We start from the raw sequence: 18857 nt of genomic DNA on the forward strand, positions 1-18857 counted from the left end.
ATGATTCAAATAAAAACATTCATGCAAAAATGAATGTGTTTAACATTGTAGTCTTATGGAGCCACTGAACCGAGACGATGTGTTTTAAAACTTAATATCGAAAAAAGAGAGCAACTACACAAAGAAAAAAGGGTTCAGCACATTTGCTAGAAAGAAAAGGAGGAATTTGAAATTGCAAAGTAATTTCAAAAAACATAACTACGTGAAAATAAAACTATTCAGAGACGGAAATATTTCTGTACAGTTTATCACCAAAATTTAGTATGAGAGCATGATGAAAACGAGCGAGACTACAATTTCAATTAAATGACAATACGGGTGACATTCAGACACTCCAAGAGAAGCTCAGCAGTACCTCGGAACAAACTCAAAGACATTTACGTTGACATTCGTCGTGTTAATGATTTGCTATAAAAACAAATAGGGCATGGAATAGCACGAAAGCTTAACAAACATTATGAAATATTTTGAAATGGTGCATCCCAAATCCCTTGAAAATTCAATATCTTCATGAAATAAATGAAAAACGTAATAAGCAAGTGAAACTCATTCAGACATACGTTTCATTCATTTCATTCAGAAACAAAGCGTGTTGATAGGAGCGTCCAAAAGAGTACATGAAACGTCTGCCTACCTCAGGAGAACTATCGCCATCGCCAAATACCTCAGCAAAGTCTGATGGACTTTTCCTCAGAGTCTGGTCAGCAGGCAGCGTGTTGTCATTGTAAGATGTCACAAACTTAAAGTCACTGGTTCTTGAACCTGTTGTCAGGTAGGCGTCATAATTGTAAGCGCTGCGTAAAGTTCCTGTGCCATCAACATCTGCGTAATTAGGAGGGAGATAAGCGCTGGGGATGGCAACTGCTCCATCAAACAACAGTCTGGGTTTTCTCCTGTGACAAAACCTCACGCCCAGGATGATGATGATGAAGGTCAGAAAGAAGGTGGACACAGACACCAGAGCAATAATCAGATAAGAGGTCAATTTGGAATTCTTCTCATCAAAAGAAATGTCCTTCAGTTCTGGCACCTCAGCCAAGTTATCAGAAATAAGTAAATGCATGGAACAGGTGGCAGAGAGAGAGGGCTGTCCGTTATCTTTCACTGCCACAATAAGGTTCTGTTTGATGCTGTCAGATTCAGAAATGTCCCGCTGTGTCCTGATCTCTCCACTGTGGACACCAATAGAGAAAAGTCCAGGATCAGTGGATTTGACTATATGATAGGAAAGCCAAGCGTTCTGTCCAGAGTCTGCGTCCACCGCTATCACTTTGGACACCAGAGAACCTCCGTGTGCAGCTTTGGGGACCAGCTCAGTCATGAAGGAGTTGCCCTCTGGGGCGGGATACAGTATCTGAGGAGAGTTGTCATTCACATCTGATATGAACACACTCACGGTCACGTTGCTGCTGAGCAGAGGAGAACCATTGTCTCTGGCCATCAAATGGACTTTAAAACTCCTGAACTGTTCATAATCAAATGACCTCACGGCATGGATCACACCAGTGTCTCCGTTAACAGATAGATAGGAGGACACCGGGGCACCGTTCACCTCACCAGCTATCAGAGAATAAATGACTGTACCGTTTTGTCTCCAGTCGGGGTCTCGAGCAGTAACGGAACATAAAGTGGAGCCAGGTTTGTTATTTTCATTCACATATGCGCTGTAGGACTGTTCCTCAAACACAGGTGGGTTGTCGTTGATGTCAGCTACAGATAACTCAACAGTTTTAGAGGAGGACAGAGGTGGAGAGCCCTCGTCAGTGGCAGTGATTGTAATGTTGTAATCAGACACTAGTTCACGGTCCAGTTGTCCTGTGGTCACCAGAGAATAATAGTTTTTAATAGAAGGAACCAACTTAAAAGGGACATTTTGCTGGATGGAGCAGCGCACCTGTCGGTTATTCTCAGAGTCTCTGTCTTGTACGCTAATGATGCCCACCTCTGTACCAGGTGACACGTTCTCAGGTATAGGATTAGACAGAGATTTCAGATATATCACTGGAGCATTGTCATTAATATCAGTGATGTCAATAATCACTTTTGCATCTGAAGAGAGACCATAACCATCTTTGGCTTCTACAACCACTTCATATTTAGATCCTTCTTCATAATCTATGACCCCTGATACTAGGATTTCTCCCGTTTTCTGGTCGAGTGAAAAAAGCTTTTGTGATTTATCAGAGAGTCTGCTAAATTCGTATGTCACCTCTCCATTTATACCTTTGTTGGGATCTGAACCTGGTGGTGCATAATCAGGTAACCACATGGCTGCGTTTGTCTTGGGAACAAAGGAGCCCTGGAAAAACCCCAGTATCCCACAATCCTCTAGGTGTGAAAACAGACTCAGCAGTTCACTGGCTGACAGTGGCATGTGACCTCTGAGGTCATCAGGTCATATAAAATGCGCTGTTTTGCCAGTGTTCTCTCTCTTATTCTCTGATCCTCTTACCCTCTTCAACTCCACACCTCCACGTGGAGAACCCCAGCTGCTTGGCTGCAGCTGGGTGCCAGGCCTGTTCTCCTTACAGCAGCGAAGCGAGATCCTGCTGAGGAATCTACACCAGGTCTTTTAGCCAACAAACAGAAGGTTTGCAGGCTAAACTCCCAAACAACAGGAGCCACACGGCTAGTTAGCACCGAGCTGCTAACAAGCCACTTCAAAGGACTTCAAGGAGCGGCCAGTTTCCCTCCAGCGTCTGCCATCAGGAAAACACAGCAAGGACTACAACTTTTCCCAGTTTGGCCTTCCATCAGGAACTGCCAGCTAAAGGAGCAACACACCAGAAATTGACTTTTCCACCAAATCTGGTAGTATGACCTGGGCCTAGTTAAGCTAAGCAAAGCATAGAACTTAAACTTTGATTTGATGTGATATTTGTTTTATTGAGTGTTTAGTATAGTGATTTGATGTTAGTTTAGATTATGCAACACATAGACTCAGGGTCTCTTGCATGCTAAACTAACCATCCTTTCTCTAACCTGGCACCTCTTATCACATTCTCTTATCACATTCCACCAAGGCATTTGGCCAGCACACGGCACATGAGTGTCCCCACTCAGCAGCCATCTTGTTTCCTTTGTGTTCAAGACCTCAAGGCCCCAGCGGCCATCTTGGCACGCCCACAACCAGCGGCCATCTTGGCACGCCCACAACCGGCGGCCATCTTGGCACGCCCACAACCGGCGGCCATCTTGACACGCCCACAACCGGCGGCCATTTTGGCTCTCACACACACACACACACACACACACACACACCTGTATTGAGTACACTGTAGTTAGCTTGTATGTTTACTTTTATTCTTGTTAATAAATGTCTTTTAAACATACCTGTCTGTTTAATATTGCACAAGAGTGAATGTTGCCAACCTCTACACTGCCAAGAACTCCAAATTCCTTCAACTGTAACTAGTTGTTAACGTGGTAATTTTGGTTATAGTTATTAAGTTAATTATTAATCCGAACTCCAAATTGACAATTTAGTATAATTTATGAGACTGTTTTGATTAATTGGCTATCTTTTCCCTTCCCAGAAGGGTGGTGCCCCGAGGTGATCTAGTAATTCAGATCCAATTATTTAATAATAAATAATTATTTTTGATAATTATTAATTATTCATGATAGCCAAACCCCAATACTGAGTGCCTTATTACCAGGCCCAACACCTTCGTCTGCATCAGTAGCTCTTACAGTGATAACAGGGGTTTTCAAAGGTGAGTTTTCTGGTATACTGGCTGTATATACAGTCTCAGTAAACACTGGAGCGTTATCATTAGCATCGAGAACAATGACCTGTATGACTACAGTCCCGGATTTCTGAGGAGAACCTCCATCCACAGCTGTCAGCAATAATTTCATTTCCTGCTGCTCCTCTCGGTCTAACTCCTTATCCAAAACTAACTCATCGTATTTACTGCCAGCATTTGTCTTCTGACTGCTAAACACAAAGTGGGGGTTTTGTTGCAAGATGTACCTTTGAACGGAATTCTGCCCTATGTCCGCATCTTGTGCTGCATTAATGCGGTACCTCGCTCCCTTGTCTGCCGATTCTGTAATTTCAAGCTTTATAACATCCTTTGGGAAGACTGGTGCATTGTCGTTTATGTCCTGCACTTCCAGGGACAATCGGTGTAACTCCAGCGGATTCTCTAACAGCAGGTCGAATCTGAGCACACAGCTAGGCCTTTCTCCACAGTGCTCCTCTCGGTCTATTCTTTCCACAACCAATAAATCTCCGTTTCTCTGGTTAATTCCGCAAAATTGTCTGTCGTTCCCTTCCATGTCAACGCGAGCTTTTCGAGAAGACAGTCGGTTCACGTCCAGTCCGAGATCCTTGGCAACATTTCCAACAACAGATCCGTGCTTCAGCTCCTCTTGTACAGAATAACTCAGGTCTCCGTGTGCGCAGCTCACGATTACAAAGAAAATGACAAAGCCATAGCCCCGGAGGACGCACCGTTTATTCATCTTATTCGTATATCGTATAGTACTACACAAACAGAAACACGGTAATTTCAGGGATTAAAACGAGCGATTCGTTCAATATATGTGCCGTCGAACCATTTGTCACCGACGCTGGAGACTAAAGACTAAGAGCGGTCCATCCCAGTAATGGGTGGTGTGCAAAGCGGAGTGAATATTCGTTTCCTCAGCTGGTCTATAGTGACACCGTGAGTTCAAATGACATATGGCAGTTCTACATAAGTGATGCAAGTTTTCTGAAAGCATTGTCTTGTGTGACCGTATTTTTCTAAAATATTTTTGTAAGATACTTCAAATTGTAATTTGATCCTTTGATATATATTAAAGGTAACATTTTACCTGTCTCTGTTCTACAGTAATTTGAAGAAGATTTCCTCTCGTCTAAAATAATCCATCTAAAACATGCCATACTAAAATTAAACATCCCATGAATGTTAAACAGTCCACCACCACAGATAATGCCCTTTAGTAATGGAATGAGGCTTCCCAGCATTGCCTAGAAACTCCTCTGCATAGCTCTTTTTCATCTGTCTGTCTCTTGTCCTCAATAAAATAAATAATGTCGACAGTTTTGTCTTGAAACATAAATAAATCCACATTCAGCTTTTAGTAGACAAATGATTCCTGCTGCAGCAGTGTGGTGAGAGAGAGGGATTGTGGTGAAGCAGAGGAGATGTGTTACTTGTAGACAACTGTGAGCTGTGTGAGGGGACAAAGGGAGACAATGGCATTAAGGAGGGAGTGTGGAGAAGAACAGAAGGAGTCCAAATACCCCAAAACTAGTTTAAAGAAGTCATGTATCTGCCAAGGACTGAAAGGGAAGTGCATAGGAAGCCAGAGTGGGAGAATTTAGTCAACCTTCCTAATCTGGAGCCTTATATGACCTTCCAAACACAAGCCATCCCATTACCCTCTCTCCTTCTTCTTAAACTTCACATTTTTCTTTCACAAACACACACAAAAAAAATCCAAACTCAAAATTCAATGGTGATGTGTATCAAAGACGGTAAGTCTTTGATACACATCACCATTGAATTTTGAGTTTGGATTTTTTTTTGGACTTGGAATATTTTACTTTATTTTAGAAGAATATGGGTTGGGGGGGCATGGGCGTGGAGTTGATTTATGGACTGGAGAATTTTAAGGAACATTGAAGTTGTTTGTTTGTACTTTGGGGCATTTAACTTTTATTGAACTGTTGGGACATTTGGGGACATTACCTGTGGGAATTAATTTGATATTGATTGATGACATGGAGAAATTTTGGAAAGTGTTTTGTTGTTGTAAATCATGTCCATTGTGTTTAAAGAAAAGACAAAAGGCACATAACTGATTCTTGGCCTTAAATTCTTTTGTAGCTTAATTGTTTGTTATTTCTTTTAGGTCTTAAATATTTTTTCTCTACCCTGAGATATTAAATGATAGACTTAATCGTCTGTGTGGCACCTGGTTAAATTGAAATATTATACATATTTGTGGCCTTTAGTTATGCTACAACCTTCTCTGAAACCAATAAAGCTGCATGTTCAAACAGAATTATATGTAATGGATACCAACAGAAAATATGAGTGCTGCCAATGGATTCTTTAAGGAAAAGTGCCGTTCACGAGGGTAACTAAAGGTAATTCATAAATGGCTCACTTCAAAACAACATGTTATTCAATGGTAAAAAAATATGTGAACAAATTTTACCTGTATGTTAGTGAGAAGCAATGCTCTGTTTAATGTTTAAAGTTGGAAAACAAAAGACAGATCGAGCTAGCCCCTTACAAGTCCATCACAGAAGCAACCTAGAGGTTCAGCACCAAGGACAGCAACACAAGAAATCTACAGCTCTCCTCAAAACATGCAGAAAGAGACAATGACAGAATGTTGACTGATAAACCAGTTGTAGGCAAAGCTATGAATGAGTTCAACAACCTCCACTGGAGAAAAATCGAAATTGTCTAAAGTAGAATATTTCTTAAGAAAAACTTAAAGCTTCATCACACTGAATATGTGCACTTCAGCTAAACTGAATCTAGTTAGAAGTATTTAAAGTTAAGTTTGTGTATATTGTGCAACAGCAGCTTATGCATTTGTAAAGACTTAAAAAACAGTAAAGGCAAATTAGTTATTCTATAAATTCACTGTTTGGATGATCAAATTGCAATAGATGAAACAATACGTCACAGCTGTTCCTACCTCAGGAGAACCGTCACAATCTCCGAATGCTTCAGCAAAGTCTGAAGGACTCTTCCTCAGAGTCTGGTCAGCAGGGAGTGTGTTGTCATTGTACGATGTCACAAACTTAAAGTCACTGGTTCTTGAACCTGTTGTCAGGTAGGCGTCATAATTGTAAGCGCTGCGTAAAGTTCCTGTGCCGTCAACATCTGCGTAATTAGGAGGGAGATAAGCGCTGGGGATGGCAACTGCTCCATCAAACAACAGTCTGGGCTTTCTCCTGCGACAAAACCTCACACCCAGGATGATGATGATGAAGGTCAGAAAGAAGGTAGACACAGACACCAGAGCAATGATCAGATAAGAGGTCAATTTGGAATTCTTCTCATCATAAGAAATGTCCTTCAGTTCTGGCACCTCAGCCAAGTTATCAGAAATAAGTAAATACATGGAACACGTGGCAGAGAGAGAGGGCTGTCCGTTATCTTTCACTGACACAATAAGGTTCTGTTTCATGCTGTCAGATTCAGAAATGTCCCGCTGTGTCCTGATCTCTCCACTGTGGAGACCAATAGTGAAAAGTCCAGGATCAGTGGATTTGACTATATGATAGGACAGCCAGGCATTTTGTCCAGAGTCTGCGTCCACCGCGATCACTTTGGACACCAGAGAACCTCCATGTGCAGCTTTGGGGACCAGCTCGGTCATGAAGGAGTTGCCCTCCGGGGCGGGGTACAGTATATGAGGAGAGTTGTCATTCACATCTGATATGAACACACTCACGGTCACGTTGCTGCTGAGCGGAGGAGAACCGTTGTCTCTGGCCATCACATGGACTTTAAAACTCCTGAACTGTTCATAATCAAATGACCTAACAGCATGGATCACCCCAGTGTCTCCGTTAACAGATAGATAGGAGGACACCGGGGCACCGTTCACCTCACCAGCTATCAGAGAATAAATGACTGTACCGTTTTGTCTCCAGTCGGGGTCTCGAGCAGTAACGGAACATAAAGTGGAGCCAGGTTTGTTATTTTCATTCACATATGCGCTGTAGGACTGTTCCTCAAACACAGGTGGGTTGTCGTTGATGTCAGCTACAGATAACTCAACAGTTTTAGAGGAGGACAGAGGTGGCGAGCCCTCATCAGTGGCAGAGATTGTAATGTTGTAATCAGACATTAGTTCACGGTCCAGTTGTCCCGTGGTCACCAGAGAATAATAGTTTTTAATAGAAGGAACCAACTTAAAAGGGACGTTTTGCTGGATGGAGCAGCGGACCTGTCGGTTATTCTCAGAATCTCTGTCCTGTACATTAATGATGCCCACCTCTGTACCAGGTGACACGTTCTCCGGTATGGGGTTAGACAGAGATTTCAGATATATCACTGGAGCATTATCATTTTCGTCAGTAAGATCTATGTAAACCTTGGCATAAGAACTTAATCCCAGTCCATCTTTTGCCATCAATCGCAGTTCAAATGATTTTTTCTTTTCAAAGTCTGTGTTTCCAATTACTCGAATTTCTCCAGTTTTATTGTCAATAGAAAATACCTTTTCATCTGTCTCTGAAACATGTCCAAATTCATACATGACTTCACCATTCACCCCCTCGTCTGCATCAGTTGCACTTACTTTAACCACTACAGTATTAAGAGGAGAGTTTTCAGGCAGACTAGCTTTATAGACGCTCTGGCTGAACACTGGAGCGTTATCATTGGCATCCAGTACAGTAACGTGAATCATTACTGTACCTGATCTCTGAGGAGATCCACCATCAACAGCGGTTAGAGACAGGTCAATTTCTTGCTGTGTCTCTCTGTCAAGTTTATTCTCAAGAACAAGTTCAACTTTATTACCATCAATCATTAGAATGAAATTGTCATTCTTTTGTAGATTGTATTGCTGAACAGAATTCTTCCCGACATCCGCATCGTGTGCTTCCTCTATTGAGAAACGAGTGCCCTTGTCTGCTGACTCCCTAATTTCCATTCGAATTAAATCTCTTTTGAACTGCGGGGAGTTGTCGTTTATATCTTGAACATGCAGATTTACACGATGTAACTCTAAAGGATTCTCCAGCACAAATTCCTGGATTAAAATGCACGATGGTTTACTGCCACAAAGACCCTCTCTGTCAAGGTTCTCAGCGACACTCAGATCTCCGGTTTCCACGTTGACGACAGAGAATCGTTCATTATTCTCTTCGGAATCAATTCGGGCATTGCGAGTTGAAAGTGCATCAATATCCAGACCGAGATCTTTGGCTATATTTCCAATGACTGTTCCTGGTTTCATCTCCTCCTGGATAGAGTAGCTCACCTCAGCACATACGGACTGCAGAACAAGGAGGCCGATAACAACGCGGATAACCAGGCCAAGCATTTGAAATCCTTCGTGGTCCATTATTCGAAATGGAAATTATCCGTCACTGAAGAAAGTGGGTGTTTTGTTTAACACGCTGAAACATGCATGAAATACATCCAAAATATCCAAAGACAGAAATCAACACCGCGATCCGATGGCTGCCTCTTTCACAAAGCGTAGGAAGAATGGGTGGAGACGCATGCTACACGGCATTGCAATGTTTCCTGGTAGACAGCGACATGGTGTGTTCATTCGAAATAAAGCATGTGATAAAATTAAATTCATATGCTTGACAGTTCAACGGCGTGAAACAGTCATATTCCCGAAAAGAACGGAAAGCATAATGCCACAAATCATCAAAGTAAAGGTTATACATGTTATTAAGCAAAATAACTTGGAGACGTTTCGCATTTTGCTTGGATCAAACGCAGTCCACGTGAATTAAAGCAGATTAAAGCAGTAAAGAGTGAAAGGTATCACGATGATTGACTTTTATCCAACCATCGGGCCACATGATTTGAACCTAATCAACCCGACTACCAAGATTAACTAGCAAAAATGAATCAGTTTTCTCACCCCCATTACATTTTAAAGGCGTGTGGGTCTTAAAGACCCATATACTAAAAACAATGCATGAAGTCATTCATCGACAACGTCTTTGGAGTACCATCCTCTCATGTTTTCAGCACCATGGACAGAGTCGATTCACATTAGCCAGGAGAACGTAAAGTGCCTGACATTTTAAAACATTTAAGACGAGCGGTTTCTTTGGCCACTAAAAACAGAAAATAGATGTTATTTTCATGTCAGTGATACACAGAAAACGACGTTTTGAGAAATGAACCGAATTTCAATGAAATTTACACCGAGTGACAGCCCATTAATGCTAGAAGTCCAATAGCAACAGCATATGTCCCAAAAGCAAACAGACCAGTGTTTGCTGCAATACAACTTCAGTAAAATTCGAATAATACTGAATGAAGATGCTGACAGATCTACACGATTGATATCAGTATAAAGAAGCAATGGTGTAGACAAGCTGAGTATTTGACTGATTCAGTCACACTCTTTAGAAAGGGGGACTGGTTTAAAACACATACAAGCAAAAAGAAAAAGACTATCTGTAGGTGAGTTATAACCGTATAGCTGTGTTGGCTGTTGTAACGGTATGATATTTTATATTAGCCATGGAGAGTTCTCTAAAGTACATACATATTACAACGAATGATGTATTGTAATTAGCTCAGGGAGATTATACACTGCATTAACGGACAATTGCTCAACATTTTTTATGGATAATTTTTGTATTTCTGTGAGGAAGACGATAGAGTAACAAAATCCAAGCAACAAAACAATGCAGTGCAGACAGCATATCCAATCATTGAGACAGTTAATGTCTGAAGCTGAAAAGAATTTCAGTCAATAAGTGGGAAGGCAAACTCAAAGTTAAAGACTGGAGGTGAAATATGCGTTATAGAAGTTATAACTAAAACATTTGCTTGGGAGGAACAAACTGACTATAGCTTATGGACTTCAACATACAGTATGCGGTAAATAAGAGATTCACTCTGGATTTCCTACCTGGGAGGAATCGTCCGAATCACCAAAAGCCTCAAGAAAGTCTGTTGGACTCTTCCTCAGAGTCTGGTCAGCAGGCAGCGTGTTGTCATTGTAAGAAGTCACAAACTTGAAGTCACTGGTTCTTGAACCTGTTGTCAAGTAGGCGTCATAATTGTAAGCGCTGCGTAAAGTTCCTGTGCCATCAACATCTGCGTAATTAGGAGGGAGATAAGCGCTGGGGATTGCAACTGCTCCATCAAACAACAGTCTGGGCTTTCTCCTGCGACAAAACCTCACACCCAGGATGATGATGATGAAGGTCAGAAAGAAGGTGGACACAGACACCAGAGCAATGATCAGATAAGAGGTCAGTTTGGAATTCTTCTCATCATAAGAAATGTCCTTCAGTTCTGGCACCTCAGCCAAGTTATCAGAAATAAGTAAATACATGGAACAGGTGGCAGAGAGAGAGGGCTGTCCGTTATCTTTCACTGCAACAATAAGGTTCTGTTTCATGCTGTCAGATTCAGAAATGTCCCGCTGTGTCCTGATCTCTCCACTGTGGAGGCCAATGGTGAAAAGTCCCGGATCAGTGGATTTGACTATGTGATAGGACAACCAGGCATTCTGTCCAGAGTCTGCGTCCACCGCTATCACTTTGGACACCAGAGAGCCTCCGTGTGCAGCTTTGGGGACCAGCTCGGTCATGAAGGAGTTGCCCTCCCGGGCAGGGTACAGTATCTGAGGAGAGTTGTCATTCACATCTGATATGAACACACTCACGGTCACGTTGCTGCTGAGTGGAGGAGAACCGTTGTCTCTGGCCATCACGTGAACTTTAAAACTCCTGAACTGTTCATAATCAAACGACCTCACAGCGTGGATCACCCCTGTGTCTCCGTTAACAGACAGATAGGAGGACACCGGGGCACCGTTCATTTCACCAGCTATCAGAGAATAAATGACTGTACCGTTTTGTCTCCAGTCGGGGTCTCGAGCAGTAACGGAACATAAAGTGGAGCCAGGTTTGTTATTTTCACTCACATATGCGCTGTAGGACTGTTCCTCAAACACAGGTGGGTTGTCGTTGATATCAGCTACAGATAACTCAACAGTTTTAGAGGAGGACAGAGGTGGAGAGCCCTCGTCAGTGGCAGTGATTGTAATGTTGTAATCAGACACTAGTTCACGGTCCAGTTGTCCTGTGGTCACCAGAGAATAATAGTTTTTAATAGAAGGAACCAACTTAAAAGGGACGTTTTGCTGGATGGAGCAGCGGACCTGTCTGTTATTCTCAGAGTCTCTGTCCTGTACGTTAATGATGCCCACCTCTGTACCAGGTGACACGTTCTCAGGTATGGGGTTAGACAGAGATTTTAGATAGATCACTGGAGCATTATCATTAACATCAGTAACATCTATTATAACTTTGGCATAAGAAGTCAGTCCCAAACCATCTTTTGCTGTGACACGCAGCTCAAATGATGCCACTGTTTCAAAATCAACCATGGTCATCAGTTTTATATCACCTGATTTATGATCTATAGAAAAGATTGACTTAACATCCTCTGAAATGTGTCCAAAATCATATGAAACTTCTCCATTCAGTCCTTCATCTGCATCAGATGCACTCACTTTCAGCACAACAGTATCCAGTGGTGAGTTTTCCTGCAGGCTGGCCTTGTAAACGGCCTGGGTAAACATGGGGACGTTATCATTAGCATCCAGTACAGTGATGTGAATGACCACAGTACCTGAACGTTGAGGGGAGCCTCCATCCAAGGCTGTGAGAAGTAGATTGATTTCTTTTAATATTTCGCGATCAAGTTCTTTGTTCAATACAAGTTCCACAGAATTAGTTCCGACCCCTAGAATAAAATTCTCATTCATCTGGAGGTTGTACGTCTGAACTGAATATTTGCCTATGTCTGCATCGTGTGCTTCTTCTATTGGAAAACGAGCACCTTTTACCGCGGATTCTCTAATATCTATATTGATCAATTCCTTATTAAATTGCGGGGAGTTGTCATTAATATCCTGGACGTGGAGACTGATTCGATGCAATTCTAATGGATTCTCTAACATGAGCTCTTGTTTTAAAACGCAGGACGCTTTGTCTCCACAAAGGCCTTCTCTGTCAATCCTCTCGGCAACCGTCAGATCCCCGTTACGGAGGTTTATATCACAATAACGTTTGTCGCTTCCTTCGGTATCAATGCGAGCCTTGCGAGCTGATAGTCTGTTTGCTTCGAGACCCAAGTCTTTGGCGATATTTCCTATCACGGATCCGCGTCGCAGCTCTTCGGAGAAAGAATAGCTTACATCACCATAGGCAAAATGTAAAGAAAAAAACAGTAAAACAACGATCCTGCTTTGTTTTATGAGCCCCGCGACAGCCATAATTACGAGTAAATGCGTCCTCGTTAATGCACAGGAACAAATCCAAAACAAAACCAGGATTTAAGTAAAAAATGATCAAAATCCAACACCCCGTCTCTGCCACTCTTGACGATCAACTGCACCACATTGTCTCACATTCAGCGTAGACCACGCAGTCCAGATACAGCCGCACGATTTACTACAGCTGGTGCACAGCGACATCGTGAGCTTGCTCTAAAAATTGCACAGTTTGTTTGCAGAAGGTTTCTATAAGCCGCACACCCATGAACAAATAAACTTGAAAAGAAAACTGCACATTGAAATGTCTTCAAATGCTAAAGACGATTAGACTTGAAGGTCACATCTAAAACTAAATTTCACAAGGGCGCATATTAAGCACTGCTTTGCGTGCGTGGCACGGTTAACTTCTATTAATATTTAGATACTTGGGTTAAAAAAAAAAAAAAAAAACTTCAACGTTTAAATATTTCTGTTAAATTATCCTGACATTACAAGTCAAAAATGTATAGCAGCTACTTGGCAATAAACTATGTGTTAGCAAAGAGCAAGCAGAACGACAGCCAATCAAAACATGATCTAAAATAATGGTGAAAAAAGATGAGATACATTATTTAAATCATCTATGGAATAATCAGAATCTCAGCTAAATTAGAAAGTGTTCCTAGATGACATTTCATCACTGTATGACGAGAAACAACGGATAAAAATCAGCTTATTGAGGGCACAGTGAGCAGTTTGAGAGAATAAACACATTGATCAGTTCAAATAAAATATTGCATACTATATATATATATATATATTATCAAATAAATGAGGTAAGGATCCAAACATGTCACAAAAACTTTGAAATATGAATAAGAATATGAAACATAAAAATATGAGGCATGTTTTCTAGGACTGTATGTACGGGGAATACAATTAAAACTGCACATAGAAACGATCTGAAATCTGAATGGCCAGTTGTAAAAGACAATGTAGAAAATACATTGCAGAGGGCAAACAAGACTCTTAAAAACATATCACGTTGCCATCTACAAGCAATGGGTTATAAACAAAGCGTTACTCTGAAAAAGAATTGACCAGCAAAAATGACGGAGACCATAGCACGTTTAAGTTTGGCCCTTGAAGTTACGACAGATCCATGATTCATGTTTAGATTGCGTACTTGACTAAACCTCACATGGGAAACAAATGAACGAGGAGTGACACAATATGACATGATTTAAAACCACCTGAAACAATGCCTTACTGTTTGTTAAGGAGTAGCTACAAATACGGCAGCAAAATCAGCTATTATGCAAATTATGCTTCACAAAAAATATTGGAAATACATAAAGTCTATATAATGGATCACATGCTTGACACTCTTACCTCAGGAGAAGAATCACAATGTCCAAAAGCTTCAAGAAAGTCTGTTGGACTTTTCCTCAGAGTCTGGTCAGCAGGCAGTGTGTTGTCATTGTAAGAAGTCACAAACTTAAAGTCACTGGTTCGTGAACCTGTTGTCAGGTAGGCGTCATAATTGTAAGCACTGCGTAAAGTTCCTGTGCCGTCAACATCTGCGTAGTTAGGAGGGAGATAAGCACTGGGGATGGCAACTGCTCCATCAAACAACAGTCTGGGCTTTCTCCTGCGACAAAACCTCACTCCCAGGATGATGATGATGAAGGTCAGAAAGAAGGTGGACACAGACACCAGAGCAATGATCAGATAAGAGGTCAATTTGGAATTCTTCTCATCATACGAAATATCCTTCAGTTCTGGCACCTCAGCCAAGTTATCAGAAATAAGTAAATACATGGAACAGGTGGCAGAGAGAGAGGGCTGTCCGTTATCTTTCACTGCCACAATAAGGTTCTGTTTCATGCTGTCAGATTCAGAAATGTCCCGCTGTGTCCTGATCTCTCCACTGTGGACACCAATAGTGAAAAGTCCAGGATCAGTGGATTTGATTATGTGATAGGACAACCAGGCGTTTTGTCCAGAGTCTGCGTCCACCGCTATCACTTTGGACACCAGAGAGCCTCCGTGTGCAGCTTTGGGGACCAGCTCGGTCATGAAGGAGTTACCCTCCTGGGCGGGGTACAGTATCTGAGGAGAGTTGTCATTCACATCTGATATGAACACACTCACGGTCACGTTGCTGCTGAGTGGAGGAGAACCATTGTCTCTGGCCATCACGTGGACTTTAAAACTCCTGAACTGTTCATAATCAAACAACCTCACAGCGTGGATCACCCCAGTGTCTCCGTTTACAGATAAATAGGAGGACACCGGGGCACCATTCACGTCACCAGCTAACAGAGAATAAATGACTGTACCGTTTTGTCTCCAGTCGGGGTCTCGAGCAGTAACGGAACACAAAGTGGAGCCAGGTTTGTTATTTTCACTCACATATGCGCTGTAGGACTGTTCCTCAAACACAGGTGGGTTGTCGTTGATGTCAGCTACAGATAACTCAACAGTTTTAGAGGAGGACAGAGGTGGAGAGCCCTCGTCAGTGGCAGTGATTGTAATGTTGTAATCAGATACTAGTTCACGATCCAGTTGTCCTGTGGTCACCAGAGAATAATAGTTTTTAATAGAAGGAACCAACTTAAAAGGGACGTTTTGCTGGATGGAGCAGCGGACCTGCCTGTTGTTCTCAGAGTCTCTGTCTTGTACGTTAACGATGCCCACCTCTGTACCAGGTGACACGTTCTCAGGTATGGGGTTAGACAGAGATTTTAAACTGATAGCAGGTGGGTTGTCATTGACATCAGTTATATCTATAATTACGGTACAATACGAGGTTAGACCTGGTCCATCTTTTGCTCTAACTCGTAGTTCAATGGAATTTTCCATTTCATAATCAATAGAGCCTTTGACTTTTATCTCCCCGGTCTTATGGTCGAGTGAGAACAAAGACACGTGATCCTCAGACACATGATCAAAATTATACGCAATATCACCATTGGGTCCTGCGTCTGCATCAGTTGCGCTCACTGTGACCACTACAGTGTCTAAAGCAGAGTTTTCAGGCAGACTGGCTTTATAAACGGCCTGGCTGAAAACGGGGGCGTTATCATTAGCATCCAGTACAGTAACGTGTATGATCGCAGTACCTGATCTCTGAGGAGATCCCCCATCCAAAGCTGTGAGCACCAATTTCAATTCTTTCTCTTGCTCTCGGTCTAATTCTTTTACCAAAACCAGTTCGGATTGTTTCCGTCCACTAACCTCTTTATCCACATTAATTGTGAAATGTTCGTTAGTTTGTAAATTGTAGCGCTGCACCGCATTTGTACCAATGTCAGCATCGTGGGCTTCAGTAAGCAAGAATCTTGCTCCTTTGGCTGCTGATTCTGTTATTTCAAATGAAATCAAGTCTTCACTAAACTCAGGGGCGTTGTCGTTTATATCTTGCACATGAATACTGATACGCTGAAGCTCCAAAGGGTTTTCCAAAACAAGCTCTTCCTTTAAAACGCAGGTCGCTTTCTTACCACAAAGACTTTCCCTGTCGATCCGCTCAGTGACCATCAAATCTCCGGTGCTCAGATTAATATCACAGTACGTTTTGTCATTCCCGTCCGTGTCAATGCGAGCTTTACGCGAGGACAGTGTAGCAATCCCGAGCCCAAGATCTTTCGCTATGTTTCCAATCACAGACCCGCGTTTCATCTCCTCTGCGACAGAGTAGCTCACATCTCCATGCGCGAACGGGAGGCCGAGGAAAAGGAAGAAAGCACAATAGCCATCCACAAAAAATCTTTTGTACACTGTAGCCCCCATGATCGAGCAGACATTCATACTTCCTTTACAAATCCTTTCAAAATAACAAAAGACACACGTATTCCGTGTTGTAATAAACTAGTCAAATAGCATCGTAACGTTGCCCCTTTGTAACGTCCTAAACCAAGAGACAGCGAGCACAGCAGTAAGGCTGCTTTGCAATGGTGGAAAAGAATGGATGGAGCAACGAACACTTGCTGCATTTGTTGGTGCACACTGACACCAAGAGTTTCACTGAGTTATAGCACTGTAAACTCAAACAAGCTACCAAATCCTCAAGATATCTCACGGTATAACGTATTGTTTTTTCAGTTCAATTACTATGAGACATTATGATGAAAACGGAGTGGGCCGGTGCTATTAATATCACGCGAATGGCAAAATATCTGTTGTGATCCCCGTTATCGTCTGTGTGTGAATGCCTTTTCTGTAGAGGTTGTAGTTATTTCACTGCAGATTTATTTATTTATTATTATTTTAACATTGTGTTTTTCACATGCATTTAATACTCCATATAACTATATTATATTATTAGCTGAGAAAGGTTAAACAAAAAGCTAACACAGTACTTGGTGTTCATTATAAATCATCTGACCAGAATGAGCCTTCTGAGCATCAGCAACAAAGATGTGACAAAGCAGTTAACCAGATTTCTCAAGAGTTGCTGCACTGGAAACACGGGATGTGTGAACACTCTCCAATGATCAGTGCTTGAATTTCATAATGTGTCTATAGCAATATGAGATCTTTGATTAAGCCGACACTTTAAATAGCCAATAAAAAAATACCATGATCAAATATTACAAGCGAGACCCTTGCATAATATAAACTATAGTCTGAAAATTCATAGTATGTCTATATGGAGAAAATCAAACGGACCCCAGATAAATCTTAATTTCTAAGAAAGCAGCAAACCTCACATCCAATTAGATATCAAGACAATACATTCTGAAAGGAGAGAATGAACCACAACTGATACCACAAAAGAATACAACAGTCAAACTAAAAAAGTACAATCTTGCTCAGGTACATGGATGACATTCAAAACAATTTATGTTCCGTATCATGGAATCTCCAACACATTTCTTAAGAGAAAGCAACCACCTTCCCAGTCAACGCTTCACAATAAACACATAAAACACAAAGCAAAAAACAATGAAAGAATGTCTGAGGGTCAGAGGTCAGATCAGAAAGGCGCTTATTGGTAATGATAGTCTTGTACAGAACAATGACAAAAGTTTGACAGCACAAGTGCCATTCAGTGACAAAATATTGCAATATGAGTCAAGTTGTGCGCAACCAAAAAGGCATTTGCAATCAGCTATTTTAAATTATGTCTTCAGACAGCCTTTAATAGCTCTATGATGTGGTCATGTACTGAACAGCTAACTGCAATGAGAGCACCCAATCATTCATATGAAAATTTGTGAACTTAGAGGTTGAAATCACCACTCTGAAATTTGGCTTTTATTTTATTCACTAATTTTCAAGGTTCAGTTTAGTACACTAGAGTACTTTGTGAAAAGGTGAAGACAGTTAAGCATGGAAGAAAAAAAAAAAAACTAAAAAAAAAAAAAAAAAAAACTCACTTCACTATTTGAAAGTTTGTATGTGTTTAACCAGCACTGTAATGTACACAGCAAATAGAAGGGTGTCCAAGAATAAGGTCAGGGCTTTGGTTGTAGAATAAAAGGTATAACAGACAAACAAATTCACCAAAAGTGCAAAATCAATCCGATCGCACAACGACTGGAATAATTACGAAACTAAAGTGAGTGTTTTAAAAAAACAATGATTCCATTCCATAGCTATTCCTTCTCATTCTGTATGGGCACAAGCGTATGCAAAACTGAATATACTGAAAATGTATAAATTTCAAAGGCAAAGTTAGAATACACTCCCTCTTAGTTCAACATATGTCACAGTACTGAAAAAAATGGAAGGAACAAGGCATAAGATTAGTTACTTAAAGGGGGAAAAGGGACATCCCAATACAAAGTAAGCAAGCATCACTGATTTTTTAACTGAAATAGTAGTTCACAGCTTCAAGGAACATCAAACTGAATAAAGATGACTTAATATGCATGGAAAAATTATACCAGAACAGT

At 41.4% G+C, this 18857-nt stretch overlaps 3 protein-coding genes across 3 annotated transcripts; all 3 read right to left on the reverse strand.

The window, feature by feature from the left end:
• Window positions 1-345: 345 nt before the first annotated feature.
• LOC311491379 (protocadherin beta-15-like) lies at window positions 346-4487 on the reverse strand (the record flags this gene model as incomplete). Its single annotated transcript, XM_084549282.1, has 3 exons — window positions 3669-4487; window positions 635-2235; window positions 346-408 (listed from the first exon to the last, which is right to left on the reverse strand). The coding sequence occupies exons 1-3, from the start codon at window positions 4468-4470 to the stop codon at window positions 346-348; spliced, it is 2466 nt and encodes an 821-aa protein (XP_084405408.1). The 5' UTR covers window positions 4471-4487.
• Window positions 4488-6603: 2116 nt separating this feature from the next.
• Window positions 6604-8964, reverse strand: LOC311491380 (protocadherin gamma-A11-like; the record flags this gene model as incomplete). Its single annotated transcript, XM_084549283.1, has 1 exon — window positions 6604-8964. The coding sequence occupies exon 1, from the start codon at window positions 8944-8946 to the stop codon at window positions 6604-6606; it is 2343 nt and encodes a 780-aa protein (XP_084405409.1). The 5' UTR covers window positions 8947-8964.
• Window positions 8965-10578: 1614 nt separating this feature from the next.
• LOC311491381 (uncharacterized protein) lies at window positions 10579-17014 on the reverse strand (the record flags this gene model as incomplete). The annotated part of the gene is made up of 2 exons (XM_084549284.1): window positions 14341-17014; window positions 10579-13005 (listed from the first exon to the last, which is right to left on the reverse strand). The coding sequence occupies exons 1-2, from the start codon at window positions 16765-16767 to the stop codon at window positions 10579-10581; spliced, it is 4854 nt and encodes a 1617-aa protein (XP_084405410.1). The 5' UTR covers window positions 16768-17014.
• Window positions 17015-18857: the final 1843 nt, after the last annotated feature.

Source organism: Chelon labrosus (genome assembly GCF_963514085.1).
Source record: "Chelon labrosus genome assembly, chromosome: 8".
Classification (NCBI taxonomy): Eukaryota; Metazoa; Chordata; class Actinopteri; order Mugiliformes; family Mugilidae; genus Chelon; species Chelon labrosus.